Source organism: Mandrillus leucophaeus, unplaced genomic scaffold, assembly GCF_000951045.1.
Source record: "Mandrillus leucophaeus isolate KB7577 unplaced genomic scaffold, Mleu.le_1.0 Scaffold535, whole genome shotgun sequence".
In the NCBI taxonomy this organism is placed as follows: Eukaryota; Metazoa; Chordata; class Mammalia; order Primates; family Cercopithecidae; genus Mandrillus; species Mandrillus leucophaeus.
Genome location: NW_012105753.1, coordinates 1,337,312 through 1,360,662, shown reverse-complemented (window position 1 = coordinate 1,360,662; position 23,351 = coordinate 1,337,312). Strand labels below are relative to the sequence as shown.

General features: G+C 41.9%; 1 protein-coding gene across 1 annotated transcript in view; it reads left to right on the top strand.

Moving 5' to 3' along the window:
• ALPK1 (alpha-kinase 1) overlaps positions 1-23,351 on the top strand; it is a 148,818-nt gene that overhangs the window by 103,380 nt on the left and 22,087 nt on the right. The window contains exon 5 of the mRNA XM_011997280.1: positions 14,469-14,667. Coding sequence (XP_011852670.1) covers positions 14,469-14,667 — 199 coding nt within the window. The remainder of the gene's footprint in view (positions 1-14,468; positions 14,668-23,351) is intronic.

The window sequence follows — 23,351 nt, the reverse complement described above, 5'->3', positions numbered from 1 at the left end:
TCCTATTACACTAGGCATGAATTATTAGGTTGGTGCAAAAGTAATTGCAGTTTTTGCTATTGCTTTTAAATGGCAAAAAACTGCAGTTACTTTTGCACCAACCAATATTTCCATGGGCACTGTATGTGAAATTCAGACCTCTGTGTCTTCTGGAGTCACTGTCAAGTAGAGCTTTAAAAGGGCTTAGAGGCCAGACCCCTAACCTGTCTCAGTAGCTCTCCTATTATATTGCTTTGATCACAGAATTATAACAACTTCCCTTCACTCTTTGTCTAAGGCCATACTTTTGCCTAATATGCTTAAAATGCACATAATTTATATCTGTTTATGACTTAAATGACTTATGCTAGAGATTCCAAATACTGGTCAACAGGATGAATGAATTAGAATTATGCGGGACATGTATGCATTAGCTGGGGTGGAGTGGGGAGCAGCTTCGTAAAATATATATATTCCTAGGTCTTACTACTCAAGATTCTGATTTAGTGGATCTTTATTTAGATCCATGAATCTGTATTGATAAAGCATCACTGTTGATGAGACTGAGCACAGTCAGATGGTATATATATAATTTAATATTGGAGAGTAATAAAGTCTATGATGACAAAACAGAGTCAAGAGATAGTGAGTGACTAAATTCTCTAATATGATTGTAGAGGAATGGTGAGGAAAGGCTTTTTTGAATAGGTGACTGGAGCCCAGATCTGAATGAGGGAGCCATGCGGATAGCTGAGGGCACAGCATTGCAGAGGGAAGGAGCAACATATACAAAGACTTGTTGGAGGATGAGCAAAGAGGCTGGAGAATGGTGAGAAGTGATGAAAATAAGAGTAAATAGGTCAATGAAGTATTAAGAGGCAATATCATATAGGATCTTATTGGCCATGATAACAGATTTAAATTTTAATTTTTTTTTTAAGAGACAGCCTCTTGCTCTGTTGCCCAGGCTAGAGCACAGTGGTGTGATCATAGCTCACTGTAACCTCAAATTTCTGTGTTCAAGTGATCCTCCCACCTCAACCTCCAGAATAGCTGGGACTACAGGCAAGCACCACCAAGGGTGGCTAATTTTAAAAATATATATTTTTGTAAAGACAGGGTCTCCCTATGTTGCCCAGGCTGCTCTCAAGCTCCTGGGCTCAAGTGATCCTCCTACCTCGGCTTCCCAAAGTGCTGGAATTATAGGCCTGAGTCATGGTGTCTGGCCTAAATTTTATTTTAAATGTGATGGGAAGCCATGTTAAAGTCAAGAGCAGGGAACTGACATGATTGAGCTTACATTTTAGGGGATCACTCTGCTGTGTAAGGGAGAAACACCGGAGGCAAGAGCAGGGACCCTATCCAAGCAAGACTGTAACAGTGGCTTTGACTGAAGTGGGTGCCCTGGAGGAGATGACAAATGGTCAGATCTTACACGTATTTTAGAGGTAAAGCCAACATGATTTACTAATGGATTGGGTGTAGAGGACAAGGGAAAAAAAAAGAGTCACAAATGTGGAGTCAAAACTCCAAGGTTTTGTCCTAAGCAAATGAGTGAATGAGACATCACTACAGAGACAGAGAACACTGAAGAAGAAGCAAGAATGGAGGAAAAATAGAGTTCTGTTTTAAACATGATGAGTTTGAGATCCTAACATCCAACTTGGGCTGTGGTGGGCAGTTCCATATACGAGTCTGCATTCGAGCAAAGAGAAACAGGATGGTATTTAAACATGGGATTCATCATCAGAGTTGCTATTTGAGGTCACAGAACAGGCTGAGTGTAGCTGAAGGAGAGAAGCAGTCTCAGAACTGATCGTTAGGGCCTTCCTTGTTCAGAAGCTGGGAAAGAAGCTTGATTCAGCAAATCAGAGCAAGGAAGGGAACCAGGAGAATGTGCAATGCCAGAAGCCACCTGAATTTTTTTCTTTTTTAAGGAGGGATTGATTTGCTCAGCTAAATCTTCTAGGAGTTTGAATAACATGAGAATAAATAAATAAATGGTCACTGGATTTGTTAGCAACCTTGAAAAGAATAGGTACAATGAAGTGTTAGGGATGAAAATTATAGATTTAAGAAAGAGTGGCAGGTAAGGACATGAGGACAGTGAGTTTAGACAACTCTTTTGGGATTGGCTGGAAAGGGCAGCAGAGAAATGGGATAGGAGCTGGAGACAGATGTATGACTGAGAAAGGATTGTTTTTCTCTCTCTTTTTTTTATTTTTACTTTAAGTTCTGGGATATATGTACAGTACATGCAGTTTTGTTACACAGGTAAACATGTGCCATGGTGATTTGCTGCACCTATCAACCCATCATTTAGGTTTTAAGCCTCACATGCATCAGGTATTTGTCCTAATGCTGTCCCTCCCCTTGTCCTCTACCCACCGACAGGCCCCGGTGTGTGATGTTCCCCTCCCTGCGTCTATGTGTTCTCATTGTTCAGCTCCCACTTAATAGTGAGAACATGCAGTGTTTGGTTTTCTGTTTCTGTGTTAGTTTGCTGAGAATGATGGCTTCTAGCTTCATCCACGTCCCTGCAAAGGACATGGGCTCATTCTTTTTTGTGGTTGCATAGTATTCCATGGTGTATATGTACTACATTTTCTTTATCCAGTCTATCATTGATGGGTATTGGGGTTGGTTCCAAGTCTTTGGAATAGTGCTGCAATAAACATATGTGTGCAGGTGTCTTTATAGTAGAATGATTTATAATCCTTTGGGTATATACCCAGTAATGGGATTGCTGGGTCAAATGATATTTTTGGTTCTAGATGAAAGGATTGTTCTTAAGGTAGATGCTATTACAACATGTTTGGATGCTGATGAGAATGATCTGGAAGGAAATTAATGATGCAGAAGAGAAGGGAGATATCATGTGAAGAAGGATTAGAATTGAACCTATAAGTAAGGTATTGGTATCACACTTACCAGTAAGAGGGTAGATGGAACACATAGGTTCCAACTCAAGAGGGTTGGCAAATTTAGGTAAAAGAATAAGGACCGTCTCTTCTCATTGACTATCTTTTCTCAGTGAAATAACAATCAAGGTTAACAGCTGAGACTCAGATTAGAGGAATTTGGGTTGGGAAGAGAGAAGGAGGTAGAAATGTAGTTCCAATTGCCAGGCAGTAATGGGGGCCATCTTCAGGTTACAATCATAAATTTAAAGTATCATGGTTGTGGTTTTTTTTCAGCCATTTTCACTTGCTTAGGTAGAAGCTCAGATTAGGCAAAGAATTTTATATAATTTTGGAATTTGGGGTGCCAATAAATAACATTGATCTTACCCTCCTGCATTCAGAACCAGCTGAAAGGTAGATACAAAAGAGTAACTTTTATGACTATAAAACAGATAGGAGAATGTAGTTTTCAAAATTCAGGTGTGGGCTGGAAAATTCTTCACTCCAGATACATCCTGCTCCTAGCAGGCCCCTTCCTTCATGCAAAACAGGCCAGAATGTACCCTCTCCCCTGGCAGGAGGATGTGAAAAGAGGAGAGAGGAAAGTCTGAGCCAGGTATGTCACCCCCATCAGATAATTTGTTTCATCCACAGAAGGGAGGTGAGAGTGAGGACTGGGGGAAAAGCCTGGAAGATCAGCCTCACTCAGCCAGAGTGCTCAACTCTGGCTGCTCATTGGAATCACCTGGGATTGTTAAACGAAACCAATTCCCAGGTGCACTCCAGAGATTCTGATTTAACTGGTCTGGGCTGCCATCTGGGCATCTGGACTTTTGAGAGTCCTACCAGGTGACTCTAATGTGAGTCCAAGGTTTTTCTCTAACAATAAGCATGGATGACATTTTTCAGAAAAATATAACAGAGGCAGAAAAAGGGAGAGGAGACAAGAATGCTTTTTAAAAGTTATTACATTTACGCACTATCGAATTTAAAGAGGCAAGTGAGGGCATGAGATGACTGATGGGATAGTACAAAACAGTGGGGTCAGTGAATTGTATGGGTGTCCCAGAAAGGTTGCAGAATTGTTGGATTTGTGCTATAGAAGAAGGAAGCTGAAAGAACATGAGATAAAGACCAGGGAACGCAATGCTTAAATTGAGATTCTTAAATGCTGCCAAAATCGTACATTCTAAGGTATGGCCAACCATGAGAGTAGGTGACTAAGGTGGGGTGTAGCAGAAGATAGCTGGAGAGAAGAAGGTCATGGACAAGAGACACCAGTGCGCTGGAGGAATCATCAATGTGGATGCTGAAATCACAAAGAATGATGACTGGACTCATGTTAGCCATAGCAACCTGGGCACCAGAAGAGAGGTAAGGTGTGCAGGTCCCTAGCTCCCAGCCATGAGGTTCACAGGGATCCTGGTGAGATGGTTGCCTATTTTGATACTGGTTTCTTTTCCCTTTAACAGATGGCCAACTCCATATACAGTAGATCTGAGAAAGGGCGAGATGATCCAAAATATTATCTTTAGATATTAAGATAGAGAAAAAGCTTACAACTATTTTTCAGAAGGGTTTGAATCTGCATTTTCTATTGGTAAAAGTGAAAGAAAGGCCAGTGAAATGTTTACAGGCCCTGGGCATAAACCTTAAGAAAGGTCAGTTTTTTCTTCTCACCTCCTTGTCACATTTAGTGGGTGGACAAATATGGAGCATGCCATGTTTGGTCATCCATTGACTTGAGTCCACCAGTCCGATCTGTACCACTTGCACTCTGCTTTTACTATTGATGGATAACTATGCAGACGTCAATCACTTTTCATGTGTTCATTTTGCTAATTCCTCATCTCAGGACTTCCCCACCTCCCTTCCATCTTTCCCTACCTTTTGCCAATCTCCCAATTTGTTATGCAGCAATAATTTCCCCTTACACTGCTCCTGCCAATTGCAGTGCCAGATGGCTTCAGTTCTGAGCCCCCTCACCCAGCCCCTCCTTGAGAACAGCTGCCATTGTCACTGCTGTGAACACATCACAGCTGTGAACCCATAGCTGGGACCTAAACTTGATGCTCAGCATCGGGAGGGGCTGGCACTAATGCAAGGAACCATGAAAACAGCACATACTTTTCCTTGCTGCTGTTCAGCAAGAGCCCTTAGAAAAGGCTCTTTAGCATTTTTTTCAATCATCTGTGTATCAAAATCTCATTGTAGAGTTTAATTTCTTTACCACCTGACTCAGCTTCCTGGCCATGAAGTTCCCTTTGAGCCTTAAACGCAATTAGAACCCTGTTATTTCCCATCCTGAAAACAGATGTGAAAAAACAACTGTGTGTGTGTCTACGTGTGTGTCTGTGTACATGCATTTGTGAGCCTCTCTCTTCAGAAATCCAGCACATTGTCTCATCCACATCCACGTATTTTTATTTAAACATGATCACATAACAGGAAAAATACAATTTGGTTGCTGTTTGGACAATCTTCCCCTAAGTCAGCCTCCGAGGAAAAATAAAGGATTAGAATCCCTGTTTGTTTTTGATCTGGAGCCATACTATGTTCATCCCAACACTAAAACTCTGTTACTGTGACACTACCTAAAAAGATCATATTTTTGAGTCCTCTGTGATGGCAGGTCAGTCGTGGGCCTAAAAACCCAAACAAAAAGAATCCTGAATCAAATTCCATGTAGACCAATATGCATTTCAAAGGCATTGCCCATGTAGTCAGTGGGTTAGGGTTTTTGTGTTGTTTTCTTTTTCTTTCTTTTTTAGGGGGTGGGGGAGGGAAAGGGGCTCTCTTTCATGTTAATCTAATTGTGCATAACCCAGGCACATTTTACCATGTAGGGAAACTCTTTAGCGTCCCTTCCCTACCACACACTTTGGCCCTCTTTCATTTTTCTCCTTCTGATGTCAGAGTGCCCCCCGCCCCCTCCCCGGCATACATTTTGGGAAGATTCCCAGGATGATGATGTATTCTGCTTTGCTGCTGAGGAATTTACTATCCCCTTACTTGGCAGCAAATGAAAGTGGGTATTAATTTCTCAGAGTGCTGGTAGAAACACGACAGAGGGGCTGCAAGAATGATACCCACCTAAATCTGTATGTAGTGCACAGCATGCTGCCGTTTCAAAAGGGAAAGAGAAAAGAAAATGAAAAGAAAAGATTCTCCTGAGTTGACTTCTCTGCATTTTGCATCGTTAGGTCTTGGAGAGAGATGCGAGAGGTTTGGGCCCTGAACGGAGTTAAATTATGCAGCTTCGGGGATGCCAGGTCCTCCAGAATAGGATGCTTCGTTTAGATTTTCCACAATGCTATTGAAGTGCTTATTTTCCTCCTGAAGAGACACAAACAGATGCAAACTTCTGTAAACACTTTAGAAATGAATTCAGTGAGTTTGGCCTCTCAGCAGTGCTCAATAGCTGACAGAAAAATGTCTAATTAGTGCAAGTGGAAATAATAGGGCCACTTGGATTCCTTCCATCCTCCTCCAAGTCTACTTTTCCAAGGAACTCAAAGGCCCTTTTGTCTGGCAGGTCACCCTCTCTCAGGCTTTTGTGCTCCAATCTATTAAGAGTAGAAGGGGGAAAAATAGATTAGGCAATGTTCTCTGCTCAAATATATGGCGTGTTCTTGAGGGATACAGAATGGGGTGTTTGCAGCATCAGTTTACAGGTGCTTGGGGAGGGATTCCTCCATTGGCGACAGCCAAAAGCAATTCGCACGTGTGTGCTGAGAAGGCCCCCTTTCAAGACCCAGCTTTCCCTCACCAAGTGCCACAGAGCCCGCTCATTTTCCTTTTCCTTTCTCAGTTTCCAGTAACATCAATCCTCAGAGCTGGTGAAGAGAAGAAAGAGATTGAAAAAAATGAGAGGTTTAGCCATTCTCTGAGATAAGCCTTGTAGATGTTACATGCATGCCCCATTATTTCTGTTTTGCTCTATTGAAACTTCCACTGAAACTCATTTTGGGAGTCTGTCTGTGCCTGTTTATGCCTCGTCATACAAGAGAGTGGAAGTGAGTAGCTGACTTCTTTCCATTTTTTTCATAGTGTTCCATGTCATTTATTAAGCACCCACAATCTACCAAGCTCTGTGCTGAGCATTTGACCCACACTTCCTCGAATCCTGAAACAGCACCACACACGAATATTATCCACATTTCACAGATGAGGTCATTGAGAACAGAGTGGTTAAGTAACTTGCCATGGCAAATAAGTGCTAGAGCTAGGAAACAAACCGAGATACCCGTGGTTTCATCTCAGACTTTATATCACTTTAATCTATAAACGTTTGACTTGGTTCAATTTTTATATCTTCCGTGTCTCTACTGTATATACCTAATTTTTACTCTACCTTCTTGAACTGTAATCTGGGGGTCACTTTCTATTGATTTCTTTTTCTGTGCAATCTGGGCTTCTTTCATACCTGGCAATTTTCGACTGAATGCCAGATTATAAATTTTACTTTCTTGGATTGTGAACATTTTGTGTGCCTATAAATATTCTTGAGCTTTGTTCTGGGACTCAGTCAAGTTAGGAAATAATTTGATCCTTTTGAAGCTTTCTTCTAAGGTATCAGAGTTGGCCAAGAACAGTCATAGTCAAAGGCTAATTTAGTCTCCCTACCAAAGCAATACCTTTCTGAATACTCTACCCCATGCCCTGTAAATGACAAGACTCTTCTACACTGGCTGATAGAAACACAAGCTGCTTGAGGCCTAAGAATCGTTTCCTAAGAAACATAAGCTGCTTGAGGCCTAAGAATTGTTTCCTATGTTCATTTCAGGTGGCTTTTTCCCCCAGCTTTGGGTGGTTCCTTTCCATGCAGAAGCTGATCAGTATTCTGCTGAAGACTCAAAGGGGACCCTCTGCAGACCTCTGAACTTGCTTTGTGCAGCTATTTTCTTCTGATACTCTGCCCTGTGAACTCTGGCTACCTTGGCCTCCCCAGACTCCAAGAAGCTCTGTCTCATAACTCAGGGAGACCATTTCATAAAAGATGCCACTGCACTTACTAAGTATCCTTGTAGCTCACTGTGAGGAGTGCCCAACTGTAGTGATCCCCAGCTACCACCAAATCATCATTTGCTCTCATAATACCAACTTTTGCTAGAGAATATCAAAGCACAAAAATTAAAAGCCATCTCCCGGGAAGTTTTCTTTCCTGTCTCTCGTTTTAAAATATGTAACAAGAATACTCTTTTCATTTGGAATTTGTTTTTATTTGTCCTTGTTTTCCTTTTCATAGAATTTTCTCATTATAATGAAGGAAGTGGGGCCCCTAAAACCACTGTTTGGAGTCAACAGTGAGTTCAGCGCCAGCTTTAAAGACCCAACTTTTGTGTTTGTTTGTTTTTTGAGACGGAGTCTTGCTCTGTCACCCAGGCTGGAGTGCAATGGCACAATCTCGGCTCACTGAAACCTCCACCTCCCAGATTCAAGCAATTCTCCTGCCTTAGCCTCCCAAGTAGCTGGGATTACAGGTGTGCCCCACCACACCTGTCTAATTTTTTGTATTTTTAGTAGAGATGGGGTTTCACTATGTTGGCCAGCCTGGCCTTGAACTCCTGGCCTCATGATCCACCCGCCTCGGCCTCCTAATGTGCTGGGATTATAGGCATGAGCCACCACGCTTGGCCAAGACCCAACTTCTTATTCTCAGATTAGGCACTGCTCCACAGAACCCTGCTCAAGCCACAGGGGAAAAGCAGATGAACTGATGCTCAAGAGACTTGTGCTCCTCAAGTATTGCAAAGATGTGGAGAAAATGGAACCTGTGCACTCTTGGTGGGCTTGTAAAATGGTGCAAACTCTGTGGAAAACAGCATGGATGTTCCTCAAAAAATTAAACATAAAACTCTCATGTGATCAAACAATCCCACTTCTAGGTATATATCCAAAAGAAGTAAAGCAGGGTGTTGAAGAGATATTTGCATACCTATGTCCATGGCAGCACTATTCACAACAAAAAGAGGTGAAGTCACCCAAATGTTCATTGATGGATGAATGAGCAAACAAAATGTGGTATATACATACAATGGATTATTATTCAACCTTAAAAGGGAAGGAAAGCCTGCCACATGCCACAATATGGATGGACCTTGAAGATATCATGCTAAATGAAGTAAAAAGACTAATGCTGTATGAGTTCACTAATATGAGGTGTCTAAAGTGGTCAACTTCATAGAAGCAGAAAGTAATGTTGGAGCTCAGAAAAGGATACCCCAAAGTAAGACATTTTGGCATGCTGAGTACTTTGAAGTAAAGGAGATTGAAAGACCCCAGAAGCAGCCTCAGAAGCAAGTTATCTCTGACCTTCTCCTGCCCTCCTCTCTCTCACTCCTCTTTCACCACTAAACCAAGTCATAGAAACCACAGAATTCCTCTTCCTCAAGGCAAGTCATAGAAGTTAGAACTCCTCTCCACCAAAGCAAGTCATAAAACCTAGAAATATTACTCTAACCTTTCCCTGCCTTTCTGTGTAGAGGCTGGCCATAAAAAAATTCTCTGTCCTATCTTGTCTGATAGTAGATTATAAGACCTGTACCTGGAAGGAAGGATACTACACAGACAGGCTGAGAAACATCTCACCAGATAGGTCTTGCTGAGTCCCATCACACCTAGTCTATTATGATTAGTCATACTCCTTCTGTCCAATCACATTTCTACATGGCTGTCTATTCTTTGTCAAATTTAAGCCTTAAAAATAGGCAGTTTTTTCTGGGTCTTTGGGTCTTCATTTCTAAAGGCTCCCATGTAACATCAAACTTTGATAAATTTGTTATGGTTTTCTCTTGCTAACCTGTCTTGTATTATAGGAGTGTCAGCTGTGACCCTTATGATGGAAGAGGAAAGGTGTCACACCTCTTAACCCCTACAGTAGAATGGTGGTTGCCAGGAACTGGGGAGAGTGGAAAAAGGGGAGTTGTTGTTTAATGGGTATAAAGTTTTGGATTTGCAAAGTGAAAATTGTCTGAAGATCTGTTTTGCAACAACGTGAACATACTTAACACTACTGAAATGTACACTTAAAAATGTCAAGATGGTAAATTTTATGTTATGCATTTTTTACCACTGTGAAAGAGAGAAACCAGGACCAGTGGCTCATGCCCGTAATGCCAGCTAGCTACTCAGAAACTGAGGTGGGAGGATCACTTGGGCCCAGGAGGTTGAGGCTGCAGTGAGCTATATGATCAGCCACTGCACTCCAGCCTGGGTGACAGAGTGAGACCCTGTCTCTAAAAATTAATTAAAAATAAGTAAATAAAAACAAAAGAGAGAGAGACTTGAATTTTTGCCTAGCTCTGACTCTTTTGATTTTATAACTTTGGAAAGTCACTTAATCTCGCAGCTTCAGTTTCCTTTTCTTGTTTAGACTTTAGAGTTACTATAAAATTGAAATGTCATAGAGGTGTGTGTGAACATTTTTCACAGACTAGATGGTCCTACACAAGTGGAAACCATTATTCTCAGTGAGGAAAGAGTGGGAATCGCCTCTGGAGAATAGCCTGCCTCTGAACATTGCCGCCCGAATAGTTACTGCAGCTTCCCTAAAACTAAAGTGAGACACCAATAAGAATGGAGAACAAGGCTGGGCGCAGTGGCTTATGCCTGTAATCCCAGCACTTTGGGAGGCCAAGGCGGGCAGATCACAAGGTCAGGAGTTCGAGACTAGCCTGGCCAACATAGTGCAACCCCCATCTCTACTTAAAAATACAAAAATTAGCGGGGCGTGGTGGTGAGCACCTAGTCCCTCTTACTCAGGAGGCTGAGGCTGGAGAATCACTTGAATCCGAAAGACAGAGGTTGCAGTGAGCCGAGATCGCACCACTGCACTCCAGCTTGAGTGACAGAGACAAAAAAAAAAAAAAAAAAAAAGAAAAGAAAAAAGGATGGAGAGCAGAACTAGAAATCAAGCATGCACTGAAGTGTAACATCAAAAAGAGGGCATTCACAGGCTATCTGAGTACCCCCCAAGGTCCACAGCCACGAGCAGGGTGGCAGGAATAGTGTTGTTCCTTCTAAGCAAAAGTAGAAGGAAGGCTGGAAGTGGCAGAAACTGCAAGTACTGAAGATAGTAGCTGAAGATACAAAACAAAGGACTATATCTACATGTCTTTAGCACAGGAAGGACCCTTGCTGAGAGACTGGCCTTAGTAGACACAGCTGGCCACGTATAAAACCATCAATTTGCTTTTCCATCTTTGATTTACATTTTATGAATGCCAATGACAGACTTTTTTTTTTTTTTTGAGACCGAGTCTTGCTCTGTTGCCCAGGCTAGAGTGCAGTGGCACAATCTTGGCTCGCTGCAACCTCCACCTCCTGGGTTTAAGTGATTCTCCTGCCTCAGCCTCCTGAGTAGCTGAAACTACAGGCATGTGCCACCACGCCCCACTAATTTTTGTATTTTTAGTAGAGATGGGGTTTCACCATGTTGACCAGGCTGGTCTCGAACTTCTGATCTCAAGTGATCCACGCACCTCAGCCTCCCAAAGTGCTGGGATTAAAGGCTTCAGCCACTGTGCCCGGCCAACAGACTTTTTCTCATTTTTGAAACTTGTATTTTTCAGATTGATGGTTTATTTGACAAACTCAGTAGAAGTTTTGAGCATTGCAATTTTTGTTAGGCTGTTTCTGGTTGGAAGGAACAGAAGCTCAATCAAGTAAATACATAAAAGGGGGTGTGCAATATTTTGAAAATACACGTGGCATACTAAACGAGACATGTAATTCCTAGAATGGCACTCATGAAAACGTGGACTGGCATTCAGAGCCATTCTTGGATCCTCCCTTGTGTTGCCTGTAAACATGGCTTGGCCATACTCTACTTTCTTTCTATTCTTCAACAACAGGCAAATTCTATATTTTTTAGTTCAGATTGATACATTGGTTTTTTAAAGCCTGGCCACAGAGTCATGAGGGGTCAGGTTATCAGGTAGCTACTCTTGATCAGGTGGCCTTGATCTGGTTGTGGGGTGAAGAAGGGGTGTCAAGGCCAAGTGGCAAAATACGTGGCTACCTCAAAGACAGGGGCTGTGGGCACAGCAGTTTTCCTAGAAAGGGTTATGGTGTGCCTTAGAAAGGCAGTTATTCATGTCAGGGTTTTTGGGGAGATCCCATCAATAGTACCTCTCTTCCCCTCCTGGATTCTGAGCAAATGGAGAAATAAAAGAAAAGAGGCAAACAAGAGATGAAATAGTACCCTTAATTCTGATAAAGGGCAAGTTAGAAGATACAGCTTTGTCTTGGACATAGGGAATCTGCTAGTGGAACCCCAAAATTATAAAGACTTCCCCATTTAGTCACAGGAACAGGGCCAAGCAGAATGCTCCATGTAGGGCAGCTTACTAGACAAGACTTATGATATGGAAAAGCAACAACAAAGTGCTGTTTCCTTTGCACAGCTTGTTCCCAGGAGACAAAAGGGAGAAGTCATACACGCCCACTTTCTTCTTCTAAAATTTACCAGTCAGATTAGTCACTGCACCCCCCATGGAGCAGAGTGAGGAAAGTGATAGAAAGAGGCCGGGGATGCTAGGGTCATAGAGCTCCCGTCACGTGGAAGGAAACATCGAGAGGAGAGAAGAGATATTCTCCCCAACAGTTGGCAACTCTATCCCAGTGAGAGCAATGATTGACTCAGACCAAAAAGATAAGTCGAGTAAAAAATTATATACTTAATAAACACATTGATAGTTTAAATATCTTAACAGGTTAAGTAAGCATCAGTTTTAAAACGGAAAGATTATTGTGCTGGTATTTGGCAGGCATTACCTGACTGATGAAAGCCTGTGATTACAAATATTCTGTAACCAATTATGTATATGGCATTTATTAACATAGCAGTAAATATCAGATAATTGACTCAAAGAGGACCCTCTGCAGATCTCTGAACTTGCTTTGTGCAGCTCTCTTCTTCTGGTACTCTGCCCTGTTAACCCACTACCTGGGCCTTTCCAGACTCCCAGCAGCTCCATCCAGCTTCCTAACATGGAGTCAGGGCAACAAGGGAGCATGTAGGATCTGAATTTGGACCTCCTGTGTTCAAACCTCAGCGCTTAGTCACAGGTCATGTGACCTCAGCATATCACTTCACCTCTCTGCATCTCAGGTTTCCCATCTTACAGATGAGAATAATAATAGAACCTGCCTCTTAGGATTGCTAGGAGGATACTGAATTAGTGCATATAAATCACCTAGCACTGTGCCTGACACCTGGTTTTGCCTAGTAAGTGTTAGTACTTAGGATTATGTGGTGATGAAAGCAGTGCTTTGTGTAGTAACATTGTAGTAGGAAAATGGGCAATGCTTACAATGCTTTCTAGGCTTCATGTGTGAACAAACATGCCCAGAAAGCACTCAGCATGATTTAGTTTAGCATATGAAGATAATAGCATTTGGGTGATAAACTCATTTACGCTACTAGCTATGTAACCACTAAATCAAAGGTCTTTCATACAACACCCTAGCAGAGCAAACGATGATGATGTTTTCTCATAAAAACTTGATTATTTATTTCTACTTTTCACTCTTTATGTTACACTTTCATTTCATGCCGGGTTTCTTCTTTTTCTTATTTTATTCATTAACAAAACATGATGATATAAATCAAATATGGACTGTTATCTAAAATTCCATATTTCTTCGTAATTAAAATGTAGGCAATAAATGAAGCAGAGTGTCATGAACTAATGTGAAAGTTCTCCTAGATGATGGTGATTGAAAGAAGAAAACGGCAGAACAATATGTTTAGTGTGACGTCATTTATGTATGAAAGAGAGAGAAAGAGATAGGAAAGGTAGGAGAAGGCAAAGCAAGACAACGATCAATTAATGTCTAAATATAAATAAAAGGATAGAGGTTCTGGAAGGATCTTCTCTCCCAAACCATTGTCAAGGAGAGTTGGAACAGTAGGAGAAGAAATAAAATGAGGGGTGGGGAAACTATGGGGCGCTTTTACTTTTTACCCTACATAGTTTTTGTTGTTGTTGCTGTTGTTGAGATGGAGTCTCACTCTGTCACCCAGGCTGGAGTGCAGTGGCTGGATCTCCGCTCACTGCAACCTCTGCCTCCTGGGTTCAAGTGATTCTCCCGCGTCAGCCTCCCGAGTAGCTGGGACTACAGGCGTCCGTTACCAAGTCTAGCTAATTTTTGTATTTTTAGTAGAGACAGGGTTTCACCATGCTGGCCAGGCTGGTCTCGAACTCCCGGCCTCAAGACATCTGCCTGCCTCGGCCGCCCAAAGTGCTGCGATTACAGGCATGAGCCACCATGCCCGGACCTACTTTTTACCCTATGCACTTTAGTATTGTTTGAGTTTTTAACAACAGGAAGTATGCATGTATCGCTTCTATAATTTTATAAATGTAATGGGGGACATTGAATGAAGAAAATACTATTTTATGCAACAATTGAACTGGATTTTTCTATTTTCTTTCTTTTGGTTCAGCTGCCTAATAAAGTATTTTTCTCTTCCTAGCTGTGGGTTTTGTTGTATTAATGAAAATGCCTCCCACCCTAAGCCTGGCCCTCAGCCTGCCGGCGTTTCCGCCTGGCTCAAGATGTTCCACGCTGTTCCTCCAGGCGTCCCTGAGGGCCTCCATCCTCGCTCGGGACTGTGCGGCTGCGGCAGCTATTGTGTTCTTGGTGGACCGGTTCCTGTATGGGCTCGACGTTTCTGGAAAACTTCTGCAGGTCGCCAAAGGTCTCCACAAGTTGCAGCCAACCACGCCAATTGCCCCGCAGGTGGTTATTCGCCAAGCCCGAATCTCCATGAACTCAGGTAGGCTCCCTCCTGCTGGCCGCCCCCGCGTCCTCGGTGTCTGCAGCTCCCCTTCCCTCCCGAGCTACTTGACCTCTGTGGGACACCCGGAGCACCCGGGCCCTGCGTGCCATCTTTCCGAGCCCGGGGCTCCCCTCCCCCGCCCCTGTGCCCTTCCACCCGCCTCTTTGCCAGCACAAAGGCCCTGGCATAAAGGGTTTCAGAGCCAAAAGCAGTGGAGAAAATTGTGAAAGGGTGTGGAAAATACTAATTGGAGCTTTTGTCTTCTAACAAATCTGTCCTGCTGCTTTCAAACAGGGGTATCTGAATTGCTATACTTCTGACCAAGAGTCTTTAAAAAGCAGATTAGAATTCTACTATTTTCTCTTCGCTCTCCTGTCTCCTTTCTGTAGGGCCACTTGACTAAGCTAACAATAGAACTGACAAACCCACTGAAGTAATTTGAGGGTTTTTTTCATCATTCAGAACACCGGTACAGTACCTGATTAGGTCTTAAAGTATCTTTTTTTTTTTTTTCCTGTCACTTTGAATGAAATGAAAAAGGAGGCTGACATTCTAACTTAAGATGTGGTGTGGAGGAGGGCTGGAGGGGAGGGGGGCCTGCTATGCATTACTGGAAAGTCCACTTCCATAGAATTCTTGAATTATTTAAACTGCTGGTAGCCATTAGATTTAGAAACGTGTAGCCTGTTATTCCTGTTTCCAAGACTGAAAAAGTAAAGGATGAAAAGAGAAGGCAAGTTACCCCTACCAGAAATGGGACTGGTTCATTTTCTGATTGGTTTTAGCTATTGCTATTATTTTAATAACTCTGGTCTTTAAGAGGTTAAAATCTCTTTACTTGATTTCCTTTGAAAAGGAACTGTACTAACTATGCTAAATAGGACAATTGCTGAATGCAGAGAGGGACAGAGACAAAAGGACATGGGAGAAATGGGCTAGTGGAGGTTACCTTTTCAAAAGCCCAAGTTCATTTACGCTCAAGTTCTTGCAACTGTGCATAAATTGTGCATGTCTTGTTATTTACTTATCTCAAGTAACTCAGGGACAGAGTTGAACTTAGGAAAAATTTCTTCTTTCAAATGTTTCTGATGTAATTTATAATGTCTGGGACATGAAAGAAACCTAACAACTGTTGTTCCTTCTGATGGTGTCAGATGGTAATGATGTATGAGCAGGGCATTCTCTGAGGGGAACAGAGTGGCGAAGGCTGGAGGGTGCAGGCAGGGTTCTAATACTGGTTCTCATCAAGAAGAGCTTGGAACAGAGAAATGTAGCTTATTTTCTGCCATACAGCATTGCTATAGTGTGACATGGAAACTGAGGTCAAATGGTAAACAGGGACGTTGATAGCTTTGCTTTTACATGTCCAACCTGATCTTTCAGGTTCCCGTTTTTGTTTTTGTTTTGTTTTTGAGACAGTCTTGCTCTGTTGCCCAAGCTGGAGTGCAGTGGCCTGATCACAACCCACTGCAGCCTCGACTTCCGAGGCTCAGGTGATGTTCCCACCTCAGCCTCCTAAGTAGCTGAGACTATAGGCATGCGCCACCACACCCAGCTAATTTTTGTATTTTTTGTAAAGACTGGGTTTTGCCATGTTGCCCAGGCTGGTCTCAAACTCCTGACCTCAGGTGATCCACCCACCTCAGCCTCCCAAAATGCTGGGATTACAGGTGTCAACTGCCATGCCTGACCAGGTTTCCTTTTTTAAAATTGGTTTTGGGAGGGTTTTTAAAATTATTTCTCTCAAGGTTCTAATCAGGTGGTACAGCAGTTTTCTCCTGATGACGAGAAAGCCTTGGTATGATCACAATGATCATGATGATGCTCCTGTACTCACATTATCCTGTGTCTAACATAAAGGTCCTGGATCTCTTTCCCCAATAGTTGGGATTGTCTTTTCCTCAAAGACCCTATTAGAAGTGCCACAGAAAGACAAATATAGCCTCAGAGTTAAGTCTTCTTGTGTAAATGTCTGCCCCAAAACATCTGGAGCCTCCACCTACACTGGCTGTCTCAAAGAGAGAGAAGGACTGGGACTGCAAGCAGGGATGGTTTAGGGGTAACAGAAGAAGATTTGCTGAAAGGAGGCTCTCAGGCCAAGCACTTAGGAATCATGGGGTGGAGAAGTGAAAGAGATTATATAATATTGTAAGGGGTAAGGAAGAAAAACAAAGGTAATATGAGAGGACAGCAGTCTTGCTATTATCCTTCTGATCCAGCGCTTCCTGGTATCCACCACAGGGTTCCATCCAGCCAAACACTCAATGTAGTGGGATGTCAGAAGCAAGAGAAGACTCACAAGGCCGGGCACGGTAGCTCAGGCCTGTAATCCCAGCACTTTGGGAGGCCGAAGCGGGCGGATTACCTGAGGTCACGAGTTCGAGACCAGCCTGGCCAACATGGTGAAACCCCGTCTCTACTAAAAAATACAAAAATTAGCCAGGCGTGGTGGCAGGCACCTGTAATCCCAGCTACTTAGGAGGCTGAGGCAGGAGAATCACTTGAACCTGGGAGGTGGAGGTTGCAGTGAGTGAGATCGCGCCGTTGCACTCCAGCCTGGGGGACAAGATCGAGACTTCGTCTCAAAAAAAAAGAGAAGACTCATAAGGCCTGCTCACCTCACTCTTGCCTGAAATTAGGAGACAAAACCTTTCAAACCACAGTTACAGATAAAGACTCAGATTTCCAATTCCATCAACATGGAAGACAGAGCAAGTGCAGTCTTCTCCCATTACAAATACATAAATATAGTGAATTAAAGATTTGTAGGTACCTGAAACATAAAAGGTATTTAAAATCACAGCAGTAGACTACTGCTTACGACACATAGCCAAAGGAACTTACACTTGAGCAAAGACCTCAAGGGAAGGGGCTGTCATTTTAATCCCTGGGCAGAGATGAGAGACAGTTGCCTTGTGCCCATGTGAGAAGTAAAATATTTGCATCAAGCTGGAATTCTTAAAGGTTTGCACAGGCTATAAAAGGAGACTGAACAATCCCACCAGCCTGCGCAGAGAAGTTACAAGGACGCTTGCTGTCTGCCCAAGCTCTGGGATGGAGGGGAAAAAAAACTCCCCTCTAAACTAAAAATCTCAACTCTGTGCCAAATTTGAGTGTGGAGTCTGAATTTACTCTGCCCACAAAGCAGGAAACCTGCCATCAAATAATTAAGAAAAACAATTGCTCAAGACTGAAATTTCTGGACCCCAGGAGATCAAATGCAAAACTATGCTCTAGAGAAGTATCCACATCCCAGGACCTTGGGAATCTCACAGGAAAATATTCTTGGCTAAAGATGACCTCACCTTAAAATTTATAAGCAACAGGCTGGGTGGTGGCTCACACCTGCAATCCCAGCATTTTGGGAGGTCAAGGCGAGTGGATTACCTGAAGTCAGGAGTTCGAGACCAGCCTGGCTAACGTGGCGAAACCCCGTCTCTATTAAAAACACAAAAAATTAGCCTGGTGTGGTGGCAGGTGCCTGTAATCCTAGCTACTTGGGAGACTGAGGCAGGAGAATTGCTTGAACCCAGGAGGCAGAGGTTGCAGTTAACCCAGATCATGCCATTGCACTCCAGCCTGGGTAACAGTGAGACTCTGTCTCAAAAAAAAAAAAAGAAAAGAAAAGAAAAGAAAAAAGAAAAAATGAGAAAGTAATAGTAATTGATGAATTGATGGGGAATTCCCCACAAAACAGGCAGAGCATACACGTTCATTTTTATATAGACAAGATGCAAGAATTCAACCACAAAACCGTGACTGAAGAGCGCAGAACCCCCTCCCAGTTGGTGAGATAAGCTTTTGGCATTTCATCTGCTAATAAGGGTGTCCAACTGCCAACCAGACTGCTTCAATGGGGTGAATGAGATAAAATAAATCCTTAGAAAAATGAAGTAAAAAACAAAGATACAAAAATGCAAGCTTAATGTATTTATTATTATCAGCTTCAAGAGTTATACAATCATTTTGGCAAATGATAATAAAAATTTCTAAATGCTCACTCTCAGTGTTTCACTTAATCTCCTCGATTCAGGCCAGCAACAAAAAGACACAAATTGTAGTGCTTCAGAGTAGTGCTCCCCAAACTTCCATGTGCTCTGAATCCCCTAAAGATCTTATTAAAATGCAGATTCCGATTTAGTAGATCTCTGGTACGGCCTGAGATGCTGCTGTTCTATGAACCTTGCTTGACTAGCAACGGATGATCTAAAGATTCTAACCATGTGCTTGGCTGCCCACCTGGGACAAATGACCACTAACAACCTTAAAATCAAGGTACATTTTCTACAGCCGGTTTCTTAGATATTCTAACCCCATAACTGACCTACCAGAAATGTACTCCTGCAATACCAGGAACAGTGGGGGAAAAAATTGTGGAACTGGAAACTGTATTTAAAGAAAATGTTGAAAATGAAGCACAGAGAGCTAAGTAGATGAAAATATAAAAGAGAAGTTTAAAAAACTCAAAGAGATTGAAAAAAACACAGAAGCATAGAAGACTTCTAGCAGGACTAACTAGACTCAGAATTGGAGAAAATTATGTCTTTACACTGAAGAAGTATATCTAGCCTTGGGCAAAAAAGTTTTAGGCCTGGCATGGTGACTCATACCTGTAATCCCAGGACTTCAGGAGGCCAAGGCAGAAGGGATCGCATGAGCCCAGGAGTTCAAGATCAGCCTGGGCAACATAGGGCGATCTCGTCTCATCAAAAAAATAAACAAAATCAGTCAGGTGTGGTGACATGTAGCTGTAGTCTCAGCTACTCCAGTGGCTACGGTGGGAGGATCTCTTGAGCCCAGGAGACTGAGGCTGCAGTAAGCCATGATTGCACCACTGCACTCCAGCCTGAGTGACAGAGCAAGACCCTGTCTCAAAAAAAAAAAAAAAAAAAAAAAAAAACTTTTAAAATAAATTCACATCTAGACCATACCTAGTGTGGTAAACTATAGAAAATCAAACAATAAGAAAGTCAATGAGAGAGAGAAAAGACAGATTAATATAGGAAGTATATTTAGACTAACAAAAAGTATCATCAATAATAAGAGTCCAGAAAGCAAGAGAATTTCCAAAAAATTGAGAGGACATAGGTTTCAACCTAGGATTTTATACCTAGCAAAATTGTCATTCAAAAGTGAGGATGAAATAAACATTTTCAGACCTGATTGACTAAAAATGAATTATTCTTAAGACAGCTCTTTCTCATTCACACACACACTCACATACACACTAAAGGATGCATTTTTCTAAGGAGAAAATTGAACTTAGAATGAAGAAGTGGAGAGTAAAAAAAGATGATGACTAAAGAATGTGGTACTGGGGCCTATTATGGGGAGGGGGGAGGGGGGAGGGGTGGCATTGGGAGTTATACTTGATGTAAAGGACGAGTTGATGGGTGCTGACGAGTTGATGGATGCAGCACACCAACATGGCACAAGTATACATATGTAACAAACCTGCACGTTGTGCACATGTACCCTACAACTTAAAGTATAATAATAAAAAAAGAATAAATATGACACCATTAGTCATTCGAAAAATGTAAATCAAAACCACAATGAGATATCACCTTACAGTCACTATAATCAAAAAGACAGTAAGTATCAGTGAGGATGTAGGGAAATTAGAACCCTCATACACTGCTAGTGGAATGTAAAATGGTGCAGCCACTTTGGAAAACAATTTGGCAGTTCTTCAAAAAGTGAAACGTTGTGTTATTACATGACAGTAATTCTACACCTAGGTTGATAGGGTTGGGCTGTGTCCCCAGTCAAATATCATCTTGAATTATAGTTCCCATAATCCCAATGTGTCACAGCAGGAACCCGGTGGAAGGTGATTGAATTATGGGGGCAGGATTTTCCCATGCTATTCTCATGATAGTGAATGAGTTTTCATGAGATTTGATGGTTTTATAAAGGGCAGTTCCCCTGCACATGCTCTCTTGCCTCCCACCATGTAAAACATGCCATTGCTCATCCTTCTCCTTCTGCCATGATTGTGAGGCTTTCCCAGCCATGTGGAACTGTGAGTCCATTAAATCTCTTTTTCTTTATAAAGTAAAAAAAAAAAAAATACTCAAAAATAAAATTTTTTTAAAAAAAAAAAAAAAAAAAAAAAAAAAAAAAAAAAATGTGGTAAATACATTAGCCATGTAAGATTAAAATAAAAGGAAATTATATGGCAATATCACTTATATAATTAATAAGGTGCAAAAAATCTTAAAATATTACCAAATTGACCAACATTATATTAAATTAATAATGCATTACAATCAAGGAAGGTTTATTCCAGATATATAAGGATAGTGGGTTTTATTTTGTTGTGTTTTTTTTTGGAGGGGTGGGGGACACGATCTCACTCTGTTACCCAGGCCAGAGTGCAGTGGTGCAATCATGGGTCACTGCAGCCTCAACCTTCCAAGCCCAAGCAGTCCTCCCACTTTAGCCTCCCAAGCAGCTGGGACTACAGGCACATGCCACCATGCCCAGCTAACTTTTTTATTTTCTGTAGAGATGAGGTCTCTCTATGTTGCCCAGGTTGGTCTTGAATTCCTGGGCTCAAGCTATCTTCCTGCCTCAGCTTCCCAAAGTCCTGGGATTATAGGCATGAATCACCATGCCTGGCTGATAGTTAAATATTTTTTAATCTATTCATTTAGTGCACCACATGCACAGAATAAAGAAGAAAAAGTATGCATTCACCTAAATAGATTTTTTAAAGTTAATAAAATTTTCAACCAACTTAGGTTAAAAATGCAAACTAGGGATAGAAATGTAATCAGGTAACAGAAACCACACAGTAATTTGAACAAGGAAAATTTGATACAAAGAATTACTATTTCAGGGGATTAGAGTAATGAGAGCTTGGCTAGTGAAAAGTAAAGAGAACTCTAAAGAACTCTAAAGAGTGCAAGATAGCAGTTACAAGGTATAGCCATTATTCCTTGGACTCAGATAGAACACCTGAAAAAGAGCTCCTGGCCCTCATACACACACCATGGCTGAGATCAAGACCTTGTTGGAGAAGGTACAGACATGGCTCGCTGCATGGCAGAGAAGTCACCAAGGTTCCATGCTGGCAGAACTCACTAGAAACCCACCTTCTGAGTGTTGGGGGAAACCGTCCACAGGGAGGCGCTGTGTCTTAGAACTCACCACAAAGCTGCCTTTACAGAGTGCCAGGGGAAACTGGTCACCACAGGAGCCTAACTGACAGCACTTCACTGTAAAGTCAGCTGGGAGGACTGACTGCTGGGTTCGACTGACCACTGCACACTGAGGAGACATGCTACAGAAATCACCTGTGTTGCAGGAGTCAGGCACAGGGAAAGCTATGAAAGCCTGTGCTGTAGGAGTCGGGCACTGAGGAAGTGGTACCCACAGTGGCCTGGCCAGAGAAGCACATCAAGTCAGGATGAGAAGCACCCTTGCCATGCAGCATCCTTCCACACCCACGATGACAAGGCTTACCATCCTTACCATCTTGCTAGCTGGCAAAGGAGAAATGCTTACCAGATCCATCCGCATGATCACAAAGCAGGTATTGAAGGGTGAATTGGAACTGAAAGATGATAAGTTGGAGCTGAAAAATGGTAAGTTCCTCCCTGCATAGGAGGGAATTTTCTTAAACTGATCAAAGGAAGTAACTGAAAGCCTCCAGCAAAACCAATGATGAAAAATTATAAGAATTCCTTTTAAAGTCAGGTTGAGAAAAAAAAGTACCTCATTACTGCCTCTATTTGACACTTTCCTGGAAGTTCTCTCAAGGCAGTAAGAAAATGAAAGGAAATAAAAAGTATAAAGGCTAGAAATGAAAAAACAAAAACGGTATTATCTGTAGACGATTATGGCTGCACACAGAATACTCCAAGAAATCCACAGATTAATTGTTAGAATTAAGAAATTAAGCAAGGTTGGTAAATACAAAGTCAGTATTTTTTAAATGCCCATTCTTAGTTAGCAACAAAACCTAATTAGAAATATATCTTTTAAGAATAGAGATTGCTTTGATAAAATTTATTCATTTAGGTATTTCATTTGATATCTCTCTTTTTAAACATATTGATGTGAATAAATTTAATTCGACTATAAACCATGATTTCAGATACTAATTTTCTTTTATTCTCTCTTTCTCTGTCTTTCTTTTTTTGGCCAAATATATGTGGAAAGCCTGCTATGTGCCAACAATTGCATTAGACCTTTAGGATAGTTATAAAGATGATCAAGATACGGTTCATTGTCTTCAAGTGGTTCAAGTTGGGGGAGAAGATAGAACTATAAAGAACAAAACAATGGCGTTTTAAAACAGAGAGGAAATTAGAAAGGGAGGGAGGGAAGAAAAGAGAAAGAAAGGCAGAAGGGAAAGAAGGAGGAAAGGAAGGATGAAAGGAAAGAAGTAGAGAGAAAGGGAGGGAGGACAGTAACTTTAAAAATTGGTAAGGGAAGGAGAGAAGATGAGAAACTCTAAAACCTGCAGATATTATTTCATGCTGTATGTTCCCTCCTCTGATGACAGAAAGAGAATGTGAAGAAAGAAAATTATATCCTGCACGGCTGAAAATGGTCCCCTACAAAAATATCATGTTGGACAACTCATCTGAAATAGTGGTATCTCTGGGAAGCAGTTTAGCACTGGAGAGTTTGGACTTTCATGGCAGGCTGCCTTGGTTCATATCTTTTGG